This window comes from Chaetodon auriga, chromosome 4 (genome assembly GCF_051107435.1).
Source record: "Chaetodon auriga isolate fChaAug3 chromosome 4, fChaAug3.hap1, whole genome shotgun sequence".
In the NCBI taxonomy this organism is placed as follows: domain Eukaryota; kingdom Metazoa; phylum Chordata; class Actinopteri; order Chaetodontiformes; family Chaetodontidae; genus Chaetodon; species Chaetodon auriga.
This window is the reverse complement of record NC_135077.1, coordinates 26,291,769-26,316,628: the sequence shown is the minus strand read 5'-3', so window position 1 is coordinate 26,316,628 and position 24,860 is coordinate 26,291,769. Positions and strand designations below refer to the sequence as shown.

Sequence of the window (24,860 nt, the reverse complement as noted above, 5' to 3'; positions counted from 1 at the left end):
CATGTGATTATACTGACTTTTCCTGTTCACTTTTTAATGCATGAAATCTCATTTACACAATGTCAAAGTAAATAACATTCACAGGGAATTAAAATACAACTCACAAATTGCATCTGCATTACTTGGAATTCAGGATATTACCATTTCAGATTTTTCTGTCACACAAAGCATGATTAATAAGACACACCAGGCGGTGGCTAGGATGAATATTAAAACTAGTGTGGTTTCAAAAAAAAATAAATAAATAAATAAATAAATAATAGAAAACAAGCAAATAATCAAAACAAAGCACCAATATTCAGTTGAGGTACATCATTTCTAATGGTGTTGAAAAGAGTAGCAAAGTGCTAGCAATCACAAATAGTAGCATTGCTCAGCAATATCCATACAAAATAGCTTAGCTAGCTATAGTGGCTCCCCAGTACACGTTACTTAGTTTTGATAATGTCTGCAAACCATGTAGTGAGTAGGGCTGAGCACTTACTTGTATGAAAATGTAGTCATCTTGAACCACCAAAGAGCTGATGTCAATGTAACCGGAGAATGGGTAGTTCCTGTTAGCTTCTGTGCACATCTGAGCTCTGCATGTGACATACTGCACATCTGTCACATAGGAAGACACAGAAAGCATCAGCGGTTTAGGACAGTTAATTTTGCTATGCTTCTTATAGTCCACCTTATTGTACAGAGCTATTGCAATACCTTGTTTGTAACAAATGAGAAATTAAGGGCATCTTTGAATGGTAGCCATTTTTCTTATTATATGGGACAGATAATAGGTTGTTTGCATATGACATCACATTACTCTTTTATTGTTGAACTGCAGATGGAGGGCAGGAGGGGATTTTCTGCATAGGAAGCACTATAACACACACTCAAAATGCCTATGTATTGCGTTATTTACGGTTGCTCAAATCGATCAAACCGAGAAACCACGAGCACCTTTTATGGATTACTAAAAGTTGTTCATAAAGGTGAAAAATGCAAGAAATTGACGGCAAAAAAAAACATGGGAAAAAATGGCTTATTAACCATCCACAGTCAGATGGAGCCATGGAGTCAGATTATCGTGGAAATAGTGTAATATTGGCTATTGTTTTAAATGTATGGTGATAAATTTAAAGTAATAGCTACAAGCAACACGACTAACACTTGTTAACGTCGATGGTTACACATAAGACAGGTGAACGTAAATAACGTGCCCTGTCTTGTATCACGATGATCCACGTCTTTCGTGGAATTTTACCAGACTTTTGCCAGAGGTTAATCTAGCAAACAACTGTAACGTAAGCATCAATATGCAGCACCACAGCGCTGAAAGTTTGCTGCTCGGTTAATCCACAGGACAATAAAAGCTATGCCCCTAGCAAAAAAGAAACAAGTCATTCCAGAGCACTTTGGTCGTGGACTTAACCACTAACAAAAAAGTTGCATGCCTCAATACTTTTGTATGCTTTCGTTTGGTTTCTAGTGTAGACTGAAGTCTTAATGACCACATAATCGGTTATATCCACTGCCTCAATAGTGGGCAAATCAGGCAAGGGTCACAACATATGTTTTTACCTTTCTTTCATAATTTCATCTGAATTAAACTTTTCGTCCATTGTGGTTTTCACTTCCTGCCCTCCATCTGAATTCAACACCACATGACTGCAAACAACCTATTAAAGTAGTGCTCAACTTACTTGAAGTATGTAGGCTTCTACTACATCCATCTATGCATATGACATTTTCTAGGACTAATTTACTTCTCTTTCATTCTTATCATGTGTGCAGTAGATGGGCCACCACAAACAAGCATCCCCACCTGTCAGTCATACTAGTTGTAGGAGAAAAAGCCATGCTTATATCTCAGAGTGATGCTACTCCAACATCACAGGCATGCATAAACAGTTTCACCTATGTCACCTATGTAAGACCCCAGTGGTACTGCCATTCAGAGTTATAGAGCTGACATTCACAGAGTGAAAGGAAAGAGTAGAAAGGTCATTTTAATGAAGAATCATGCACTGGATTTATCGGTGGGGCAGGCAGTGCTGTTTGCCCACAGACACATTCTTTTCTCTGGGAGAAATTCATTTTCTATAGAGAACTGTTCGCTACTCCTCTTTGATGTATATGTGTGTATAGGACACTCACTTCCATCGTGTGTATGAGCCTCCATGTGGACCAGATCTGGCTCCTTGTCCAGGCCCGAAACAGACCTTAAAGAGAATGACAGACCATGGAGGAATATGTAATCATAATAATGAACAGAAAGGGATGTAAAGGAAAAACAGAAGGAAAAAGAGACCAGCACAGAGGGACGCTTGAAGAAGAAACAGAATTAAAAGGACAAGGATCAACCAGAGGGATTCTGCTCTAGTTACAGCTGTTTCTTCAACTCAGTAAGAAGAATGCAGGAAAGTCTCCCCTATACTCTAAACGCCACAACATGACAAGCACATCCACAGCAACTCCAGGCTAGTTCCCTTCCAGCAAAATGTGACAATACAAAGAAACACAAATGCAGTCTCCACATCACTGACTGGGTGGTGCAGGGTCACCACACTCTCTGACTATGAGTATATCTCTGGGTAAAATCTTGCTTTCTTGCTCATTTTGCCGTTTGTGGATTAGACTGAATGGACACAGCTTTCCCATTGTGGCGATATTTCATATCCCTTGGAGGCTGATGAAGCCATTGTCTAAATGCAGCCAACTGGAGGCTTGCCTAGCCATTGCTAGAGGCCCATTCAGTGTTTAGATGTCCTTGAAGGGGCTTTGGCGGTGAAGGGCAAAGCCAACGATGGATTGTGCACATTATTTAGGATTATACCACAATGGCATGGAAGTAGCTTCGGACTTATGCAAGTTATGGTGGATATAGCCAACGGCATACCCAGGCACAACCCAGTCAGCTCAGAGAGGGGGAGACGAGCAATGAGCTGGAATGGATCCGGGCCTACGCTAGTGATGACTGTGCACTTTCAGACATAGTAGGTACACTGCAGGGGGAGTGACTAGCAAACGTGACTGGATGAGAAGTGACAGGGACGTCCCCATTATTAGTCATAGCTCCTCCTCTGTACATAAGCTTCTGTATCTGTATGTATGCATCTGTAGAAAACCAGCCCACTCTCTGTCTACTACTGATGTAAAAATCATAATTTTATAATTTATGTGCCATATGCCTGATATGAGCCGGGCGTGTGAGAAATGAAGTGGAATGCGACATGCCCTCGGACGCTGAATGCAAAGTGTGCTCTGAAGGAGGAGATTAATCTCTGCCTGATTGTATCAAGGGGTAGAAAATGTGCAGAATTTCAGCAGCATCACCAGTCAGTCACACACCTTGTTCTAAGCCATCAATATCACTTGCTCAGTCGTGCAGAACACAAGCAACAGTTTCTGTATTCCTGAGTAAACAAAACTTCGGAGGAGAGGAATGGAGTAGAATAAAAGGAGTATAAAGCAAAGATGTTGAATACTCACCAGTAGAATCTGTTTGGCGTGACATGTTCATGGATGAGCTGCCATTTTCTTCCAAAGTCCACGGAGCTGTACAACTGTAGAGATATCAGAGAAGAGGAAAAAAAACACAGTCTTGTTAGCAAGATGAATGCATGTGTCTGCAGTGGTCCAGCTTCTAATGAGACTGGCTGATTTAAGCGTTGTAACAGTGACGAGCAAGCTTGAGACATGGCTGGATAATTCCAGGCTGGACGTTAGTCTGGGGCTATAAACCATTATTGGGAGAGATAGGCTGACATAGCACTGAACGGCTATCATCATTACTAACTGGCCATTTAAGCTAACATATTGTCACAGATATAGGCATCTCTATTCCCCTCTCCCTGTATAAATTAGAGCAAAGGGTTTCGAAAAAGCACTTCACAGGAATGATAAATTTAAACTGGAACAGATATGACATGAATGTGGCCACTTTTAGCTTCATCAGCAAATAATCAAGTTTGATTCAGTAGGTTTTAGCTGTTGTTGTATTAAAAACAAATGTTTAGTGCTACAGAATGAGCCCAGATGAACGCAAGGGATGATATATGGCTGGGTTGACGAGGAGGTGTACAGTATGTAACCACTGGCCTGATTTCAATGTACTAATTACATTTTCTGGTGCTCTGGCAAACAATTAATAACCCAGGTGCATTTCCCAACACTGTATTGATTGATGTTGTAGAAACGGCTCCCTTTTACCTTGCTGTGTTTGTGCATTATTATTTCCCTACAGCGTGGTGAGTCAGTGGCCCCAGTTGAGCTCTATGCTAATGTTCTTACTTGTTACCTTTTATCACAGCAAATCTGACACTTACTCTGATAAAAGGATACACATTTGTCACCTACTGCAAATGTATTTGTCAGCTTCGCAAGGGAAAATCTATCACTGTCAGCAGGTGTGTTTTCTTTTTAAAAATGACATTACTAGTGTTCACATTAGCGTACAGCAAGAGTGCCGTACATAGACAGATTGTTCCAATAATCTGCTTCTAATTTGGCATGAGTCTTTTTTTGGTTTCATATATGGAAGTCAGTCTCTATCATTTAATTATTATTAGACCATATAATCAGCAATTAAAGGCCATGTGTCTGTTTGGAGTGCTTGACAGTGAGAGGCAATGGCAGGAGACCAAAACATCTATCTTAGTGCCCTGATGTGGTTAGGCATGGATCTTGGGTTAGCTGGGAGCAAACATTTGTCTACACATTCATGAAGCTGAACAGAGGCTAATATACAGTACACATAGGTGCCCATTCTACAGAAAAAAAAAAGTCTGATTCTGGCTCCCACCAGAGTCTTTGGGTTGGTGTACCAGAGCGGCAGGCAGGGTCCCTCATCACTTTGGACAGTGACATATGACACCATCGGGCAGGCTCAGCTTCTCCTCTCACCATTCATCAGTTCAATGACATCTTAAATTTTAAAGCTTCTGAGCTGTCACAAAGTAGGCTTCATAGTTTCCCACTCACTACGATAAATCAAAAGTGCGGCCAGCCAACTGCCACGCCACCGATGGAGTCGGTGACAGCCGAGGGAGCCAACAAAGGACGGGAGCTCAAATGGTGATTGAGGAATTGCCGAGAGCATGTTCGTTAAAGTCATCTATTCACACTGATGGTGGCTTTAGAAAACATTTGGATTGCTCTGACTTCATCAGGTTGCAGGTAATGTTGGACAGTCAGCTGATGGTGCCCTTAAATGTTATATGTGGACTTCTTCCAAGCCAGATCTGTATAGGAAAATGAGGCCAGTGTTTCTTTCATCAATGGAAAGCATGACAAAAAAAGTATTTGTCAACAAGGTTTTTTCCACAGCAAAAAATAATAAAAAGTAACCTTGAAATTGCAATTTGATAATGAAACCTGGAAATATAAACGATGTGGAAGCATGTTACAATTTTCTTCAATAAAGAAGGACTAAAAGATACCATGAAATGATGAAAAATAAACAAATGAATCAGAATCAGAATCAGAAAAAGCTTTTTTGCCAAATACGATTTTACACATACCAGGAATTTGTTTTGGTGAAGTTGGTGTATGACAAATCTTCTAAAAATAAGCTATTAAAAAGGTAAAAATACAACAATATAAATATATATACAGAGTCTGTTTTTTTTCTGAATAAAAAGAGCAATACAGCTGGCAGTGATACAGTAAAATAACAAGGAAATCCAAGCTGAGCGTTAATATAACGCATAGAGTTATGGCAATGTCAATGTGACAAGTAGAGGCAGAGGTGGAGTGTGAGGAGTGTCGGGGGGGTTCCGGGCCTTGTTGATAAGGCTGACAGCAGGCTGCTAAATATCTCTTCTTTAGCGGTTGCTTTAGGTGGGGCGAACTGGTGGCTTAGATGCTGAACATGAACTGCAACTGCACCCTTTGTTTGAGATGGGCAGAGAAACTTTGCTGCATCTTTCTCTGCTCTGTTTCCTGTCATCTGTCTACCAGCGCTGTCTAAATTAGCCGTAAAATCAGAGGAATATTTGTCATTATATATGACAAGTTGTGAATAATATTTCTAAGACCAAATAACTAAATGATACATGCAAAATACACTACCACAGCTGGAGTACAGAAAAACATCCAAAAGGCCATTCCACAGAGTGAGTAGGCTTCCTTATCTCAGAAATAATTCATGTTCATCAAGATACAGGGAGATGCACTCAAACACTGTTTACACATGAGGTGTGTCAAAGCCAAAGAGAATGACTCACTCTGTGGTTTCCATCACAGTTAAGGTCATTGAGGGCCATGTCTCACAAGAAATTAATTCCAGGCCGTGCTGGTTCTATCACATTTAGCCATCAAACAATTTAAAGTATGCTGCAGGCATACAGGCATAATAAGCAGGTTTTGTTTCACTACTCTTAGCTTAGACGTTACACAGGGATATTGGATTTCAGTATATATGTACAGGGAATAAATCTTGAGGTTTATGTATTGGTCTACATTTGTTTTTCTCCTTGTAGCCTTAACTTGTGCTTTAGAGGAAACAAATCTACACGGGGAAGTGAGGTAAATCAAACACAGATGGAACCTAAATGAGAAATGAATTGATTCAAATTCTGGTCTCTCACAGGAGAGCTATGCAGCAACCATTGAAAGACAAATTTCATGATGCCTTTTCTCCTCTCAGAGGTGTGCAGGAAATGCTTGAAATGTATGTTATTGCATTGGCTGTTGCTATCTAACTATTCAAAGCCTGGCATAAGTGCACTTTTGCTCAAGATGAAATATGAATCAGAATAAAAGATAAATGACTGCTCTGCAGTGGCTGTCTAGCCTTTAAATCAATTAGAAAAGAGTCTATGTGGTGGGGGTGCAAAGACATGTCCCCTGAGGACAGAATGACACGAGTTTTCAGCATTCCAAGAAGGCCCATACTGTTCTCCCTCACACAACAGAACAGCTGACCCTGTTGCTTGTTTTCTGCTGCAAAAGGCTACTTGTTACCTGTGAGGTCCACTGTAACATCTACCAAATGTACCGTTTGTCACACACAGAGCTGGCTAAAATAATAATCATGGCTTTCCTTAACTCTCACTGCGAGTTTTGAAAAAGCCTGCCGTGAAAAAGATGGATGAAGTGAGAAAGAGACAGCGAGACAAACCATTATTCTCACAGCAGATGATAAAACGTGGTGGACCTGTGCAAGCTATGAGCGCCAGGAAGCCGGTGCGGGACTGTTTTTGACCCCGCAAAAACCCATTCCCGCAAGATTTCCAATCAGTACCGCTTTTCCTGTTGGAAAGAACAGAGCCAATCAAAGCTCTGACGGCAGATTTAAGAATGAGCATGTTAACTTTCTGTGCAAGTCAAATAAAATGTCTGCATCCATAAAAATAGTGCCATAAGAATGACCACAAAAACAAAAACATGAAAACATGAAGTTATCTGCTTTCATTAACTGCTAACACAGCTTCTTTACCCCCAAAATGATGTATACCTCAGCTACTAACTGAATATGGCAAAAAGTTGGCAAACATGAATGGGATGTCCGACTGAATAATAAAGACAAACACAATGGCAGTTCAGTCAAGTCATTATCAGGCAAGGTGAACCAACCTGTAACATTTGAAAGAAATGTAAAAAAAGGAAGCAAGAAGGAAATATGACTCAAATGTATTTGGAAATGTAACAAAACCACTCCTACCAGAATGAAAGTTATAAACCCCTTAACATTTCTGTTGTTTTTCAGAATCCCAATAATGCTGCAGCCCTCTGGCCTCATTCACAGTTTGTAAAATGAGTCAAAAGAACATTTTGATTGGACATTGACATTGACATGATTGAAACATGAAACATAGGCAAGAAAAAAAGGTGAATACACTCAAGAGACCTTCTTGTTATTGAGAGAAATTTCCTACAATCTCTCTGTGGTTCAAAATATGTGCCCTAGTTCATCATGGCTTTGCCCTGATGTTGGGATAATGTGTGTAAACTTCAGTAACATATTTTCTATGACACACTGCAGTAACAGAAAGCAAAGCTTTCTGCCTTTTTCATTTGCACAGTTCCTTCTGCAGCATTGCAACAATCTGCCACCCAGAAAAGCTTTCTGCATTAACATCAAAGCACAAACAGCTCCACCAACACATAAAAGTTCTGATAAAAACAGTCAAGACTTGGGAGTTATGGAAATGATAACTGCCGTATTATAGGCCCCTGTGTCCCACACAATTACTATAAGTCACTTTTATAACTCCTAATTAAGTCTCCTATAAATTCTTGATGCATCTATGTACAGTGCTCTAAATCAAAAGGCTTCTGTTGGCATCGCCTTGGCATATCCCATATGGGAAGGAAGAGGAGGGCTGGTTTTATACCTCACAATTTATGGAGCCTACAAAGTACACAGCAGTCGGGATGCTCCTATAGGGGGAGGGATAGGAAAGGGTATGCAAATGAAGGGCCTGGATTGTTCTCAGTGAGGGGCCATTGTAGAGGGTTGCATTCTCTTTGCTGGCTATGTATCTCTATAGACAGAGATGGCTTTTCACCACAGCACAAGTCATGGGCATCAGAAGTAGAGCTGAAACAGCTCGATTGATTAGTAAATCAATAAGAAATGAATTAACTAGCTTGATACTGGGTTAATCTTTCAGTCGTTTTTTTGAGCTCTTGTTTCATGTGAGGACTTTCTGCTTGTCGTTGTTTTATATCTGTGTAAACTGAAAATCTTTGGGAGTGTTGGTTGGTTTAGACACAACATTTGAAGATGTCACCTTGGAATGGACTAATTCAAAGGCATTTTCACTTTTTTCCTGGCATTTTACAGACAAAACAATTTGTCTTTCCATCAGGAAAATAATCAGCAGACTAACTGATAAGCACAATAATGTTTAGTTACAGCCCTAATCAGAAGCCACGTTATACTAATCCGTAAACAGCACAGTGGATCAGTGGAATAATGCCGGTACCTAATGGTCCACATGTTCTCATGACCTTTCATTACATTATAAATGCCAGAAAGCATTCAGAACCATGTTATCATGTTATAACAGACACCAGCGATGTGCCCAAATCCAAATCCATTACTGAAGAAAGCATAAGTAATGCGCTGGAAATACTCAAATCCATCTATATCCTTGTGAAAAATGCCCATTCTTAATTGTAACAGTCCTTCCCTGTAGTTGTATCTGACATACTGGAAAAACCCTGGTGTTCTGTAAACGGGGTTCTCGTTGGGAGAGCTACACCACTGAGTGTCACAGGGATGGGGGGTGCAGTCTCACCCAGGCTGGGTGTACCTCATCATAGTTGAAAAAATTACCTCTTAATCACTGATTTAATGCATCACACAGTAAGTGTCATAAATTAAACACACCCAAGATGCTGGATGACCAACAATTGCAGGCTGCATTTGGCTAAATGCTAAAATGGTCACAGTGGATCCTCCAGCAGTACCTGCTGCTGCTGCTGCTGCTGTACCTTCTTCCTTCAGTGAGGTGTCTGAGGACTTTCTGCCAATTTCTGCCACAGTTGTGACTGCAGAGCCTCATTCAGGTCAAAATGTTTGAAATCTTTGAGGACCACAGCGGGACAGAGAGGTGGACTGGTTCTAGAGGGACAGACTCAGTGCCAGGATTTCAATTTTGGATGGGCCAAAGCAATTTTGGCTGGGCCTTTAAGTTACAAAAGTTAATACTGTTTGAATTCCTTGAGTGATTTTCAACTGGTAGTCTCTCTAAAATAGAAATGGCTGATATCATGCCGTGGAAAGCAACAGGCTTGTCTGGTTGATTATGTCATTTTTTTCTGCAACATGTGCCTGCTGAGCGTTCTGGTTATAATATGAACCGGGAATGGTCAAGCAAAGCCGTTGAGCCTTGAGTTGAGGACTTTACGGCACACAAGGCTCACAGACTGACATTCAGACAGGTGAGTACAACACCTACAGAGACATCAACGACCAGCACGTCGTTCACAAACGAGGGTGGAGTGAGGTTCACCGCTTTGTGAACACATTTTTTGTAAAAAAGATGTGACTGCATCGGCTAAGGAATACTTTGTAAAACCTTTGGCAGTAAACACTGTTTGTTTGCAAATGACTGCATTCTGTTTTATTTATGTTTTGTCCCACACTGTGTCCCACAGTGTCAGGGATGTATATTACAATATCCCCTAAAATGTAGCGCAGTGTTTACTCAGAGTACACTTAACTGACCTAAGTACTTATTTAACCTTTAATAAAATCTGTGAAAGTAAGAGTACTGTTACTCAAGTACTCTTTACATCTCTGCATGTTTCCTTAGCAAACTGCACACATCAAGAGTTTCTGCTGCTTTCCCCTTTACCATGTCCTGTTTGTCTCTCTGTGTTTGAGCGTATGGGTGTGTCTGTTTCAATTAGGGCCTGACAACCTAGTTTCCTCGTCCCACCGACTCACCTACTGTCAATCCACTCATCAGCTACACCTGTACACTGCGGCATACAAACCCCAGTCCTTCACTCTACTCTTTACCAGATTATTGCATGTACCATTGTGGTGCTATACGCTTGGTCGACTCTCCTGGTTATGGGCAGTGTCCTTTTGTTGTCTTTGAACGTGCCTAATCCTATTCTAACTGTGCTTCAGGTCCATTGTCTCCTGCGGTCCTGATTTACAAGCTCGGCCCTGATCCTCTTCGGTGTTCAGTGTCTTGAAGGTTCCAGCCACTGCCTGCTTTTGCTCCACTGTTTGCCTCTGATTCACAATACACAATCCAGCCAGCCCCACTCCATCGCCACAGACTTCCACCACTAACTGATCTCATAATAAATTGCTTTTGGTTGAACTTTTGTATGGTCTGAGTTCTATGTATTTTTTGGTCCTGTTTACTGACCGAGAACTTAACATTGATGGAATTTTAGACATATATTTATACCCTTCAACTGAAGGATAACTTTCAATATATCTTCACTATAAATAGTTTCTTTGTTTTCAATGCAAAACGGAAGCAGTTTTTTTTTCTGAAACTTTTTTTTCAGCTTCTATTTATTCAATTCCCCCAGTTAAAAGCCTGATGGTGGAGGGGCTCACAGAGTTCATAAAGTTTTAGTTTAAAATAAAAATGAGAAGTACAGTATGAGGATATGGAAATTTGCTAATCAATTATATACCAATATTAAATCAATTTAATACTTTGATGGCTCAACAATTGCATTGCCAATGAATATTAGGCTAGAAAATGCAATATTTGACCGATTTCACATGACTTCCACAATAAAGCATGCATACTTTTAATCTTCTATGTGAATATAGAGACAGATAATTTTATTTGTTGAACAGATACAGATAATAACGTCTCTGTGCACCTCTAATACGCACATTGTGTGCCTACTGGCAGTTCTTATCATCACAGCCTAAATGTGTTTGTTTCAAAGACAATAAGAAATATCTAGATAAAAATTACAACAGTTATTGAAACCTGAAGTCAATGGGGTTTTCAGCCACTTGTTGTTAGCAGCATGCTCAACAAATTAAAATATTATCCTTTGTGATTATCAGTGTCAAACACTAATGCATGCCCAGTGAAGTCTGACAAACGCATTCCCTCTGGCTTTATTCTCGCTCTCATACTGCACCACCTCTTCTGATTTCCCTCAGTGATTTCTTGTTACGCTATCTTGTTGCCTTCTAGCTACATAACAAATGATGGCAGGCAGCACACCTGCCTGGCAGTGACACAGGTACTGTGTGCACTCTCAGATGACAGTGAGACATGTACTTCAGTTGTTTATTCTGTTCTGCTGCCCCACCACTGTAACAGCATGTGCTTAGAAAAACCAGCCACCTACATCTATCATATTTGTTGTTGTTGGGGTTCACTGAAAATTCCTACAGCGCTTTTAATTTTAGCCTGTCATGAACTGAACTGTACTGTATTACTCTATGTGTACATTAACCACTGCCTCACAATCTGTATATAATATAAAGTAGCTTGCTTTAACATAAGCCTTCAGGCAATCATTTTTCTCTACTTAGCAATAATTATGCTATGAATTGCTAAGCCTATATGCATGAAAAGGAGGCTTATTATCTCCATCTCTAGTAAGTGCACTGTCTGTATTGTCCTGATCATGTGTTTCAAATTAAAGTCCATTAAAAGTACCCTGGGAGGGCGGGCCCACTGCAGCCTGATGGAGCGCAGCAGAGCTGTCGCAGCTCAGGACAAGGGAGCTGAGCACTAAAGATACCTGCCATCTGGAGAGTCATTGAGTTGAGAAATGCACTGCAGCAGCAGAGCAGCCTTTTTGGCTCAAGCTCAACCACCTTTCAGACAGGGGCAGCAAGGGGCTGGAGGTGGATCTGTTCAAACAGACTCACTGTGATAGATTTGTAGGAAGTCTTTTGGTTTGAAGAATTACAATCTGCCATTTTGAATCAATGTTTACCACACCAGAGACTGATTTTTGTATAAATTCACAGTGAAATCACATTTGCATTTTATTCTGTAACAGCATGCAGGTCTGCTCAGTAAATTGCATGCCTGTATGTCCGCTCTTTTGAAAAATCTTTGCCTAAAAGCGAGAATTTATGTTTCAGATTATTTGATTTCATGAAGGAGTCACATACACCAGCTGAATGCTGTGTTTCTGTATACACAGATTATGGCCATTGATGTATTTTATATAATTACAGTGTTTGCATGGGGAGGTAATGTTGTCTATCTATTGTGCCAACACAAAAAATGAGCGTCCAACTTCCCCCATCAGCATGGACAGACCAGCAGAACAGTGGTGGATGGACTCTTTTACATGAAAAAGAGGCCGAGCCATGATTACGCAAATTCTATTACAGGGACTGGTCCATTAGCTTACTGTGCCGTGTCCATCATGCACAGCGCAACCGCATCGCCTGCTCTCCATAGAAAATTAACAGGGTCATCCATCAATGTATACAGTATGTCTGCACCTTAATACATGAAATACATGCGGCACGGTTGTGGCATGTCATGTCTGATACACAGACTCCGGCCTGCTAGCTTGACTGTTAATATATTTAGTTTTGCCAAGTGGCAATGCAGTTGGTTATGCAGGGTTTTAAAGCACAGGCTACATTAACTGGTACTGAATTAAGTAAATTGACCACTTTCACTGCAGAATCATGGATACACACTGATTTGATTGATTGATTCTAATGTGAAACGTGTGTCACGTGTTGTGACACATCCGTGCCCTATTGCTCGCCAAACCAAAGTGAACTTCCTGTGAGTTTTTTCCAAACTTTAAGCAAGAATCAACTTCAGCCCAGAGGGAAAACAAATATGTCCTCTGTGCTTCCTGACTACGTTCTGAACAGACTGAACAGGAAAGGCTAATACTGTGTATTTCGGCTCTAAGTTTAATCAGAGGAAAGTGGCCCTGCTTGAAAGCAATCCTGACTATATCAAACTGTGACGAAAATAGCTGTTCCATCAGCAAACTGGTTTACTCTGTATGATATCAATTTTGTATATGTCCATATAAGGGGTTTAAATGAAGAATCATATTAAGCAGGCAAAAAGCTGTCAGCTGAGAATTACAATGCCAGAGAAAGATCCTGAAAGGAAAGCACTCAGGGATGTAGGCTCACTCCTTCCTATTAAATAAGGTTTGAATTAAAAGAGCTTATCTAAAGAGGACACTTCAATACCAGAATCTATAGCCACAGACAACAATATCACCCATATTAGGAATGGTACAAAATGGAAAATGCAAATTCTTTTCATGGAGTCGATGCAAATGAAAAAGAATGAAAGAAAAAAAAAAAGTAATCCTGAATAATGTCTCCCCCTTCTCTCCCTGAATACTTTATTGAGTCTGATGTCCCCATTGCATTTCTGAAAACGTTTAGTCAGGTTGCAATTCAGCTAGAAATAATTAACAGCATAAATTTGCATCATTAGGGTGGATTAAGTCAAACAATGTTTGCATGTTGAAAGTCTGAAGGGACTGTGCGGTTCTCTCTGAGAGGCGGTATGCCTGCTCCTTTCATATTTTAGGTGGGCTGTTGGCGTCCCTTGGGAGAACAGAATATTCCCACTTTATATGGGAAACAAATATGCAGACACATTATTTTAGTTGTGTTGTGCACATATGTTTGTGTATGCCAGCGTGTACGTGTAGGAGAACAGCAATGGAAAAGAATGGCAATAACAGGCAGCGGTGTAGTGTGTTTTAGTCCTCCCCTGAGCCTCTTCCAGTCACAACCTTTGCAGCTAAAGTAACTTGCCCATATTCCTCGACAGAGCATTTTCCCATTTGCCAGGCTCATTCTGCTGACTGCTAACACGCGCTCCAAAATCTAAGACCCTGACAGACTCAGACAGCTTATCCAGATGTGTCTGCACCTGTTTCTGTACATCCCTGCCAAGTATTCACAGAAAAAAAATATAGGAAATGGGAAAGAAAAAAAAGTATATATATATATATATATATATATATATATATATATATATAAATAAAATAACAAAATCTTTTTGGTTGTCCCTGAAATATTTGTCCAATTCTGTCAAGTTCTGAAAGGTAGAGCTGTTTCATTCTTTTCAGGTTAAGGTCAAATAGACAAAGACTGAACACCGCACACTATTTCCACCAGCACAGACACCAAGAAAACATTTTAACTGTGGTCCATCAGCAGTTATTTTCCAATTTCCTGCAGTCCAGTGTATCCAGTCCATCTACTCTGAGATGCACATTTAACCTGTCTGCTGTCTGTATCATCATCCTGTGTCCGTGCATCTTCTTTTCCTTCTCTCAGCCTTTGACTGTCTAACACTAAACGTGTTTGGGCAGAGAGGGCAATTTTTCTTTCTCTTCTTGCTCAGATGCTTCAACAAAATAAACAAGAAAGATGAATACATCACAGTAAAGTCCAATAAATGTGTTAAATTCAGCATATATTAAATTGGATTAAAATGCTTGGTCTGATAATTTCACACTAGATTATATAATGTATGATGTGACAGTAATGGAGGGATCACATTGTGTTTTGTGTTCAAAGCCTTTTAAGATTTAGTTCTCCAGAGATTCTGATAGAAATTATGACATGATAGAGAAGAATCAGAGTGCTTATTAACACTGTGTTGCTTGAGAAATCAGCTCAGTTTGTCATTACTTTATTATTATCTTTTTGTATTACTTGAATATTTGAAGATAAAATAATAATAATAATAATAATAATAATAATTGCCATCTGCAATCACAACTGAAAACAAACGCAGTCTAATCTTTGGAAATGGTCTCAAACGGTTGCATTCGCAGGAGGCTCACTTAGCAGATTCTGGCGTGCTTGTTGCCATGGAAATGGAGGGCTACTTGACTCAGTTTAGATGTGCCGAAATTTTCTGCTAAAGAAATTCAAACAACAAATCAAAAACAACACTTTCCAGATCGACTTTGCCACTGAACACTGTTTTTTTTATCTCTGAAATGACATTAACTTACTGTACACTGCAGCAAATATGACTTACACTGGTTTCCTCTCGCATTTTGGTTTGGTTGCCATCACTCCTAATTAACACAAGCCACACCAACATTAACCCTGGGGTATAATGTTCTTCTCCTAAATGTTTATGTACACTATGAAAGTCAAAAAAAAAAAAAAAAAAACATGTTTATTGCATCAATGCCTGGCGTTACTCACTCATATTGACATTATCTCGCAGCATCCAGGCAGGTGTGCCCTGCACAGCTCGACTGGGAGATCTAGATAGATTTTTACTTGCTCACTTTTATTTACCTGTGTCACAGCTGTCCCATAACTTAATAGCCACAGAGGCACTTTAAATGAAGTCACTGGGGCTATAAAATGCTTTTATCTATACATGAACTTGTATACAAAAATAATGAAAAAAAAAGCCTGTGGTAAAAGTTACAGAGCACCTCAGTGACCTCGATCGCAGCCACGGTGGTGCAGACACATGGTCCACCATGTGTACAATTGACAGTTTTATTACATGCCAGACTAATGATAATGAAATACTTCCTGCCTCAGGTTTTCTGTTTGTATTAGTTTTTGGTCATTTAATTAGCACTATTTTATTTTTCTAATTTTTTACACAATATAAACTAAAATCATTTCAGTTTTATGACTAGATTTTGACACAGGGAACCTCAACAAGCCAGTGCCACAACATTAGATAATGGTGGTGGTGGTTTTGTCTGTGTTGATCTTGTACTTTATTAGTGCAAATAAAATGTGCAACATTTGTCACAAATTTGCAATAAACCAAATAACCAAAAAGCTGCTATCACACATTGAATCTTGGGCTTTTGGTGCTGCTGGGTGCCTGAGGCTCCATTTGTGTTGGCTGCTTTTTATAGTTGGTAATCAAGCATTGCAATGACAGATTTGTTTTTTTTGTTTTTATTATTATTATTATTATTATTATTTTTTATTTTATTTTTTTATTTTTTTTGACTGTCAGAAACAAGAACAACCAAGTAAAATCCTCCAAATGAAATGGCAAAATTCATTGATTGTCCATGTCCTGTAGAATGACACCTAGAACTGTTGTGTGGTGTTGTTGTTCTGGTGTGATGACTCTATCAGCAGGACAACATCATTTGTCTGTGCCTTCAAAAACTTTCACAAATCACTGACAACTAAATCAGTTTCATCATGTGACAGCACTGTGCTTAATGTTTGGTTAGGTTTTAGAACATAAAATAAGTGGTTCGGGACAGACCATAATTTTGGTTAAAATGGTAAAATGATTACTTTGCAAAAGTTAGTTGAGTGTCATCATCGTGGTTACAAGAAGAAACACATGTCAAGGTCAGGCAACATTTATGGTCATGTCTGAAAACATGTTTATGGTGGGGAGGGTGGGAAATGTTCAGCCTCTGGGCTGTATGTGGCCTGCAAGACCAATTGATCCGACCCATGAGTCAATTCACAAAAAGTGACTCAGAAATACAAAAAAAACCTTTTGTCTGCTATAAAAGAAAATAACATAAAATATTGAGCTGGAAACCAGCTACCAGCAGCATTGTCATCATCATCACTACCATCTGATACAAGGCGACCTCTGAAATCTCACAGGAACACAAAATCAATTTCTATCACAAAAAAAATGTAAGTGCATAAATACAGTTTGCTTAACAGTGTCTGATCAACAGTAGCCTGATAAACTGAACTGGAGTTTCATTTCACTTCATTCATTCAGCCTGACACTGTGCTTGTAATAGCTGCTCTCATTTCTTGTTTGGAGGGGATGTTCTTCTGTTTTGTCTTGCTATAATCAGTAGAGACTGTTGTATGTGACCAAAAACCTCAAAATCATTTTCAGCGGATTTTCAGAAACTTCCGTATCAGTGACAGTCTCTAGGAGCAGTTGACTTTCACTGAAAATAAATGCGTCAGTTTAAAAGAATATATAATTTCCCTCAGTGGAGTTACAAAAACCCAAAGCTGCCTTGATCTCATCCATGCTTGTTGCTATTTTTCTTGAATGTAGCTAGCTAGTAGGAAGATGATGTCCCCAATCTGAATACCACCTACCCATCTTTGATTTGGCTCAACACCATATGAATTTCTGGGAAAAAAAAAAAAAAAAAAAAAAAGATAAACCAGGCTAAAAAAAAAATGAAACGTAAAAAAAAAAAAAAAAAAGTGCCACAGTCCAGATTAATGTCTTGAAATTAACAGCTGTAACTTGGCCCTTGTCTTTATTAATCTATGTTTTCACTCTATGTGTAGCTTCCATGTGAGCCACGTCACATGTGTTTTCCAACACACATCAGTCACCGTGTCCTCAAACTTGAGTACAAGGGTAATTTTTCCATGTATTAAATATCACACATTGTTGATGAACTGAGTTGTGACTCAATCAATGTTGTCATGTAACATGAATGAATTGCTTTGCGGTTTTATCTGTTCACAGACATGAACAGGTGTACGCTTGTACCCCAGTCCTACCAAGGTGATAGCCATCCAACAGAAGCTTCCTGAAAGACTTCATAATTTCTTCAGGGAACAAGTGCCAGCAACAACATTACCTCAACTGAAAATGACTCAGTCAACTTAACTCAGTCATCACCATTAGTCGAGCGGAAGAGTAATTGAGCACATCCCCATTACACGTAAGACAACAATATGGCACAGGGACGTCATTAGGTGCAGGAGGGGACAAAAGTGATGAAGAGCTCACTGAAATGAGATTGGATTTAAACAAGTGCCGCTGCTGTCCTGGGGGCCTTACATGGATGCTCTTTGAGCAGATAGGTGGAGGCTGCATAATGATGAGACACTTAGTTTCCCTACTGTTCAGATTTATGGGCTCCAAGGTCTGTTACGATCATTAGGGGGATTGTGAAAGGAGAGGGGAAATGGGGTTGAGACTATATGGGCTTGGGAGGAGGTGGAAATTGCGCAGATATTTTTTTCTGGTAACACAGCACTTTTGAGCCATAAATCTGTGATCCTCTTCTCCCTATTTGTGCAATGGCATTTTATAATGGAAGACTCCCTATAATTTCACACTCCAATTAGTAAATTACTAATGTCCTGATATGCAAGACTTGGAGTGGTAATAAACAAACAGGTCACATCCTGAGGGAACCTGGTTAACAAAAGAAAAAATATATTTAACACAAGGTTCATTAAAATGAGTTGCTTTTATTTGATTGTGTCTGACAGTACAAGGGAACTACTATAAAGCAACACTAAAGAAAGGAAAAAGACCCCTGAAACAGCAATATAATGATTTAGTTTATATTTTGTTGTTGTTGTTGTTGTTGTTTTATTCCTGCAAGTAGACCAAAATAAACTTCAGTCTGTGAATTGAATCTCTGGCAAAGGCTTTAGAAAACATCAGCAAAATTTTACCACTGCTACAATGAACGGCAGTTATTAGGCATTTGGAACATGTTGAATTATTCAAGCTGCATAGTCTACTTAAATCAACAGAAACATTTTCTTTAATGTTACCAGGGGTGCATTTACAGCGGAAAAAAAAAAAATGCTACTGTTGCCCTGATGACTCTTAGTGCACTGAGACTAGCTCAGTTTTTAGTTGCCATCGTTTGTTGAACTGGGAAAACTAATCAAGGATTGCACGTTTATTTTTGTTGACTAGTGACATGTTATAGCATCACATAACCAGAAGTCTAGGCAGGTCAATCTAATGTATACTTACCTAGATGCACACCTTTCCTATCAGTGTATAGCTTGCAAAGCAAGACTGCGTGTAGTCATGTTCCAATATTTCATGGAATCTGTGGTGTTCACTAAGAAGACAGACTTCTGACTTCGGAAATCCTGAAAGTAGGTACGTGACAATATATAAACACCATTACAAGCAAACTCCATGTCAGCAAAACGGACCTTAAGTTTAAAAGGTAGGCTACTCATATTTCAGGTGGAGGTAACTATAGAACCCACAGTGTACTCACTTACCAAGACACCACACCAATACATATAACATCTACCAGCCAAAGGTAGAATGCAGAACATCTGAGAGTGTGCTTTTTCAAAGCCAGGGTTAGAGTTGGGCTAGGGTTAGAGGGGTGGGTTGTCATTTTATTTCTGATCAGGCTAACAGCAGTTGACAAAACAATTTCAACTCCCCTTACTCACCTGATCTGGAGCTTTTGACCACAGTCAAGTCGGAATTGCTAGCCAACGTCCTCAAACTGCTCAGAATCATGAAAGCTTTGGACATTCAGAGACAATTGAGCGATCTTCATCTGCTGACGCAGACCATGTCATACAGTCTAAAGGTCAAATAACAACAACAATCAAATAAATTCATCTTGGTTTAAAATAGTTTTTATTGTATTTGTTTTGTTTGGAATAAAGAAATAATGTTTTTGTGACTCTCTTGAGATTGAAAAGCAAACCAATAATGTCTCAGCAGCTTCCAATAGCACTAAGAAAACAAATAGATTAAAAGTTAAAGCAAATATTTTAGATTCAACAAGAGCTTTCCAATCAAAGTTTGGTAAACTATGTTTTGTGCCCCCTTGCTGTCCTGTGTATTCACACACGGACAGGCTCATTTGTGGGATGATGGGGACTAAGATAAATGTCATAATTACCTGTAGCCCAAAAACATTCAGTACACCTTGACTCCTGGCTGCGAGAGAACATCTCAGAGAAGACCCTGCATCCATTCTGCTGCCAGCCATCACAGAGACAAGATCAATGATGTAAATTGGCAACCCCCGACAGAATCTAAATATGCAAACCACTGAAATGTTTTTCCTTACCCCTTTCGATGTGATAAGGGGAATGAGTTTGATTTTAGGTGATTTTAACCTCGTGTGTCATATCAGGGGTTGGCTCGGCTGCAGTGTCAGTGGTGCAGATGATGACGGAATACACTGCAGACCTGTTTGATAGCTGATAAACAATCCTACAAACAGATCACCTCTATCTAGTAATTCAAGCATGATCCATCAATCTTCATTTGCTGTCATTTATTTGTTAATTTCCTTTGTCTCGACCTTTCTCACACCCTCACCTCATACTCATATCTGCCAACAGCCCACGCACCTGATAACTATGTTTCTTTTCCATGAAGAGCAAAAAATGGACCCACGCAGCTTCAAGAGAGCAGTGGTGATGTAAGCAACATGAAAGGTTATAATGCATATTGAACTATCAAAGACTGTGTTTACCAAAGGCAAAGAGACTTGCTTCTACCTTTAAACCATTGCCTGTGAGAAAAGAGGACAACTTCCACCTGATCTTTGGACACAATGAAGACTTTTTAATAAATTGCTAAATTTAATCTAATTTCAGTTTATTTTCTGTGAGGGGTCCTCAGGATAGGGTTTGGTTTGAGAGTTAGGTGGTAGGTTGAGATTTCATCCTTGAAGAGCAGTTGACACATACAAGGTTACAACAGATTGGAATATCAAAGGCTTTTCCATCAGTTGCTGAATTCTGCACACCTTCAGACAACACAGGTTGTTTACCAAGGGTAAAGAGACTAGCTGCTACGTGCACTTGTCCCTGACGTAGGAGTGCAATGTTCCCACTGTGGTCTGAAATACAGCATGCTAATGAACCGCTGTACAATGGAAGTTAGTGCGGTATTTGCCTAGTCTAAACCTGTTAAAGCAGAACGGCAGGGTTAATCTGTCTGTCTGCAAGGATGCTTGTAGTGGTGGTGACTACAGCATTGTTCAATTTTTTATGATTTTGGCTAGGCACTGGTGAAACTAGTTTATGATTAAGGAAATATTTTTATCTTTTTTCATACAGAAGAAGCCAGTAGCAATCACAACATTTCCCTAACCTTAACCAAGGTGCCTTTACTACCTAAACCTGACCACAGTTGGATGTGAACCCTGGATTCTGGTGTCACAGTCCTGCACTTCATACATCCACTATCCACAAATGTTGACTCTGATCATAATCCAGGCAACAATCATGTTTGTCACCACAATGTAATTATGAATGCAAATTATGTATAAATGGAAGTTCTTCTTCAGGGTCAGATTTTTCATCTCAAGAGCAAGTTCAAGCTCCACTGTGACCTCCTCTGTCTCTTCCCAGGTGTCTGAATTGTCTCCTGAGTGCTTCTTGGTGCAAAAATCGTTTTGGTCCCACAGAGGGGTAGAGCCTGCAAGGCAAACACCTTCTCCCTCAGAATCCAATCTGTTCTCAGGCTTATCCAAACCTTTAAGCTGTAGGATGGTTGAACAGTCTCATCACCTCAGCAGGTTCATGTGTGTCACAACACGTCTAATGAATCAGTTCTTTTCCCCAGCTCTAAGTTTCAGGGGTTAAGATTTAGGGTAAAGGGAAATGGGGTTACAACATGAATGATACATCCTAGTGGGGCTCAGAATGGAAAGTTTGAAGGCACACAGTTCGATGACAACTGAGCAAACCACATATGCTGCTGATACCGTGTGATACAGACAAAAGTTAAAGTTTAAAAGGGAGTTAATGGACCTCAAGCTGAGGTGGTTATGTCAATGGCTGTTTCCATGGTCAAGAATCAACTGTCGACCTTAGTTGATAACCTCCCTTTTCTAGCAAATTGGTCATTACAATCAATTGATGTGCAGTGAAACCTGGGACTTTTGGGGCCTACAAGGCACCTGAATATTTACCGCTTTGCCAGCTTCATAATCTGGTCTTGCGTGGCAGCTAAAGTCAGCTATTATAAAAATCTATTTTTGTACATTTTCACAATAACAACATTTGGTAATAACACAAAAACTTACTCACAGAGTCCCCACAGAGCACTGTCCAATAGTCCCTGTGTTCCCATTAAATCGTTAATCAAAAAATAATCTTTAGCAAGAGCTACCAAGTAGTAGGAAAATTTCTTCTCACTGCTGTTAATACACTCCACTGTCGGCTTGGCAGCACACCTCCATCTGCTGTTTTGACAACGGAGTGACAATATATCTGCCATTCCATCAGAACAAGTTACTCCATCTGTTCTGTCTGCCTCTCCTTGCCATGTCGCTGTCAGTGCTTCACTGTATCCATAATTCCCCTTTGATTTCAGAGCGTCTTTCCCTGTTTCATTGTGACAGATGCAACAAAACCACAATCAAACATTTCCTGATCAATCTATCAATGCTTGACCTGGTATTGTCTTTTGCCATTTCACTCTTTTTCAAGCTCATACAGTAAGGTTTTGATATATGCCACCCCTTCTATCTTGATTGACTGATTATGACCCGGACTAAGCTGCCAATACTTTTTTTCTGCTAGGTACTAGGCATATTTCTTCTTCCATCTACAATTAACCTGCCAAAGACACCATCCTCTATGATAATTTAGTCGTGATCTACTGTATTATTCCTGTTTGACTATGAGCCATCCATCACCTAACTAATGATATTAATACTTCTGTCTGTAGCAGGATGCCAGCTCAGTGCCATTAAGAGCTTTGGTTGAATCCCATATGTGTTCAAGTTCAGACTCAGTGATATAGCTGCTATAACCACTGAGACATCAGCTTCCCGCTACAGCAGCTTCAGCCTTAATAGATTGCTGCTCCTCCAGTGGAAATACAAACACACAAATTAAATGTTTGCCAGGACCAAGGATTTGTTGTGTACTGTCATGGGGTAATGCAACTGCGTCTCGGTGTGAAAACGCACTACATTTCCATGTGGATGACTCTTTATGAGGTTAGAGCTGAACCATGAAAGTCCCTGTCCTTGTTAAACTGTGAATATACACTGGTGGTTCTCATTATTTCTCTATGGTGCAAGTTTGGTTATTTGCTGCTTTGGGTTCAAAGGAAATATGAGGATGGGGAATTTCAATTTGTCAGTACTGAACTTCTGTTTCTGTCGGCTGGTCAGACTGCAGCAGACCAGCAGGAAATACACCTTCTGAGTCTGCGTGTGCTTGTGTGCGACAGGCAGCTGTTCAGAGGTGGCAGACACCTGACAGGCACATTTTTAGAGCATGAGCACAAAACAAAAATATGTCAGTCATGAATCTGTGGAAAAGCAGAAACCAAATAATTCAAAATGTTACGAATATGATATGACTGTAAATTAGAAAAGAGACCAAAATTATAGTCCGTTCTAGACTGGATTTTAATGGTGCATTCAACCAGTTTAACAAGTCTGAGAAAATCTGAGAAGAGAAGAATTAGTCAGTCAGTTGGTCACAATTCTTTGTTCCAAACTAAAACACAACAACAACTTTGAAATGGATTTCCATTTATGCGTGCATAGACATTTGGATGATAGGAGAAAATCGAATGACTTTGGTGATCCTCTGACCTTTCCCCTTGATCAACCATGAAGTTAACATTTTTGTTTTGTTTTTTTGTGAAAAAAATGGAAATATGAAATATGTAATATATTAATATATTACATATATAAAATATTCCATGAAATATGCAACCACAATGGCCCACACGAGATGAATCTGATTTTGGTGAACCTCTGATTTCTGATGTACAGCTACAGGCAGGTCATTTTTTCACTTATCCAGTCAAATGTTTCAACACCAAAACATAACAGATTAGCACAGAATTCCTGGTTCTCAAATGATGTACTGCACCCCAACTACTTAGGCCATCCCCTGACTTTTGTTCTAGCACCATCATGAGGTTGACATTTTATATGAAATAACTAGACAGCTATTGGATGTGCTGAAGTGAGGCACTAATTTCCCTTCTGGATTAATTGTAATAACACTGGCACTTGCCCCATAATCAGGTCAAAATGTAAATTTGTCTAATACTTTTACTTGGTTTATAACTCTCAGCAAAAATGACATTCCAATCAGCCTCAGCTGTCCTTTATGTTTGCTATTTAGCAAATATCAGCATGCTAACACGTGAAACTAAGATTGTGAATCATTAAACCTGCTGAACATCAGCATGTTAGATATGCTGACGTTGGCATTTAATACCACTAAAAGCACTGCTGTACCTAAGCACCATCTCATCACTAGAGAGGCTATAGACTCTTTTGGGAAACAAAGTCTACAAAATGGGGGTGTGGAATTTGAAAGCAGTTGTGGGTCAGATAAAAGATGTTATTAAGATGCATTATGGGTTGTGGTTTTTTTTTTTGTTTTTTTTTTGCAGCTTGACCCTTATTAGGCACTAAAAGTGACAAAATCCCAGATATTGATGCACCAATTTTGACAATTCGTATTAATCTGTCATCACAATTTAATAGAAGTGCAACACTGGAGTACTCTTTAGCTGTAGCACAAGGGATACTGGGATCATAACAATGGTAATAAAGATAATAATGATTAATGACAAATAGGAGCTGTCATAAGTCAGATATTCACACAGGAAATAACTGATTGCAGACAACGCTTGATTACAGTGTACAACTCTGTACTCTGGTCTCTGATGCAGTTACTGCATGAGTTAATCACCTTACAGCCCATTAGAGAGTCATGGCCTTGTCTCCCAAGTTTGATGAGGCTAGTGACTTATAGGGACATGTTC

General features: G+C 39.6%; 1 protein-coding gene across 1 annotated transcript in view; it reads right to left on the bottom strand.

Annotated features, from left to right (window-relative positions):
* Positions 1-24,860, bottom strand: part of sorcs3a (sortilin related VPS10 domain containing receptor 3a) — a 200,545-nt gene that overhangs the window by 55,207 nt on the left and 120,478 nt on the right. The window contains exons 5-7 of the mRNA XM_076728201.1: positions 3,475-3,548; positions 2,140-2,204; positions 485-603 (exon numbers count right to left, since the gene is read on the bottom strand). Coding sequence (XP_076584316.1) covers positions 485-603; positions 2,140-2,204; positions 3,475-3,548 — 258 coding nt within the window. The remainder of the gene's footprint in view (positions 1-484; positions 604-2,139; positions 2,205-3,474; positions 3,549-24,860) is intronic.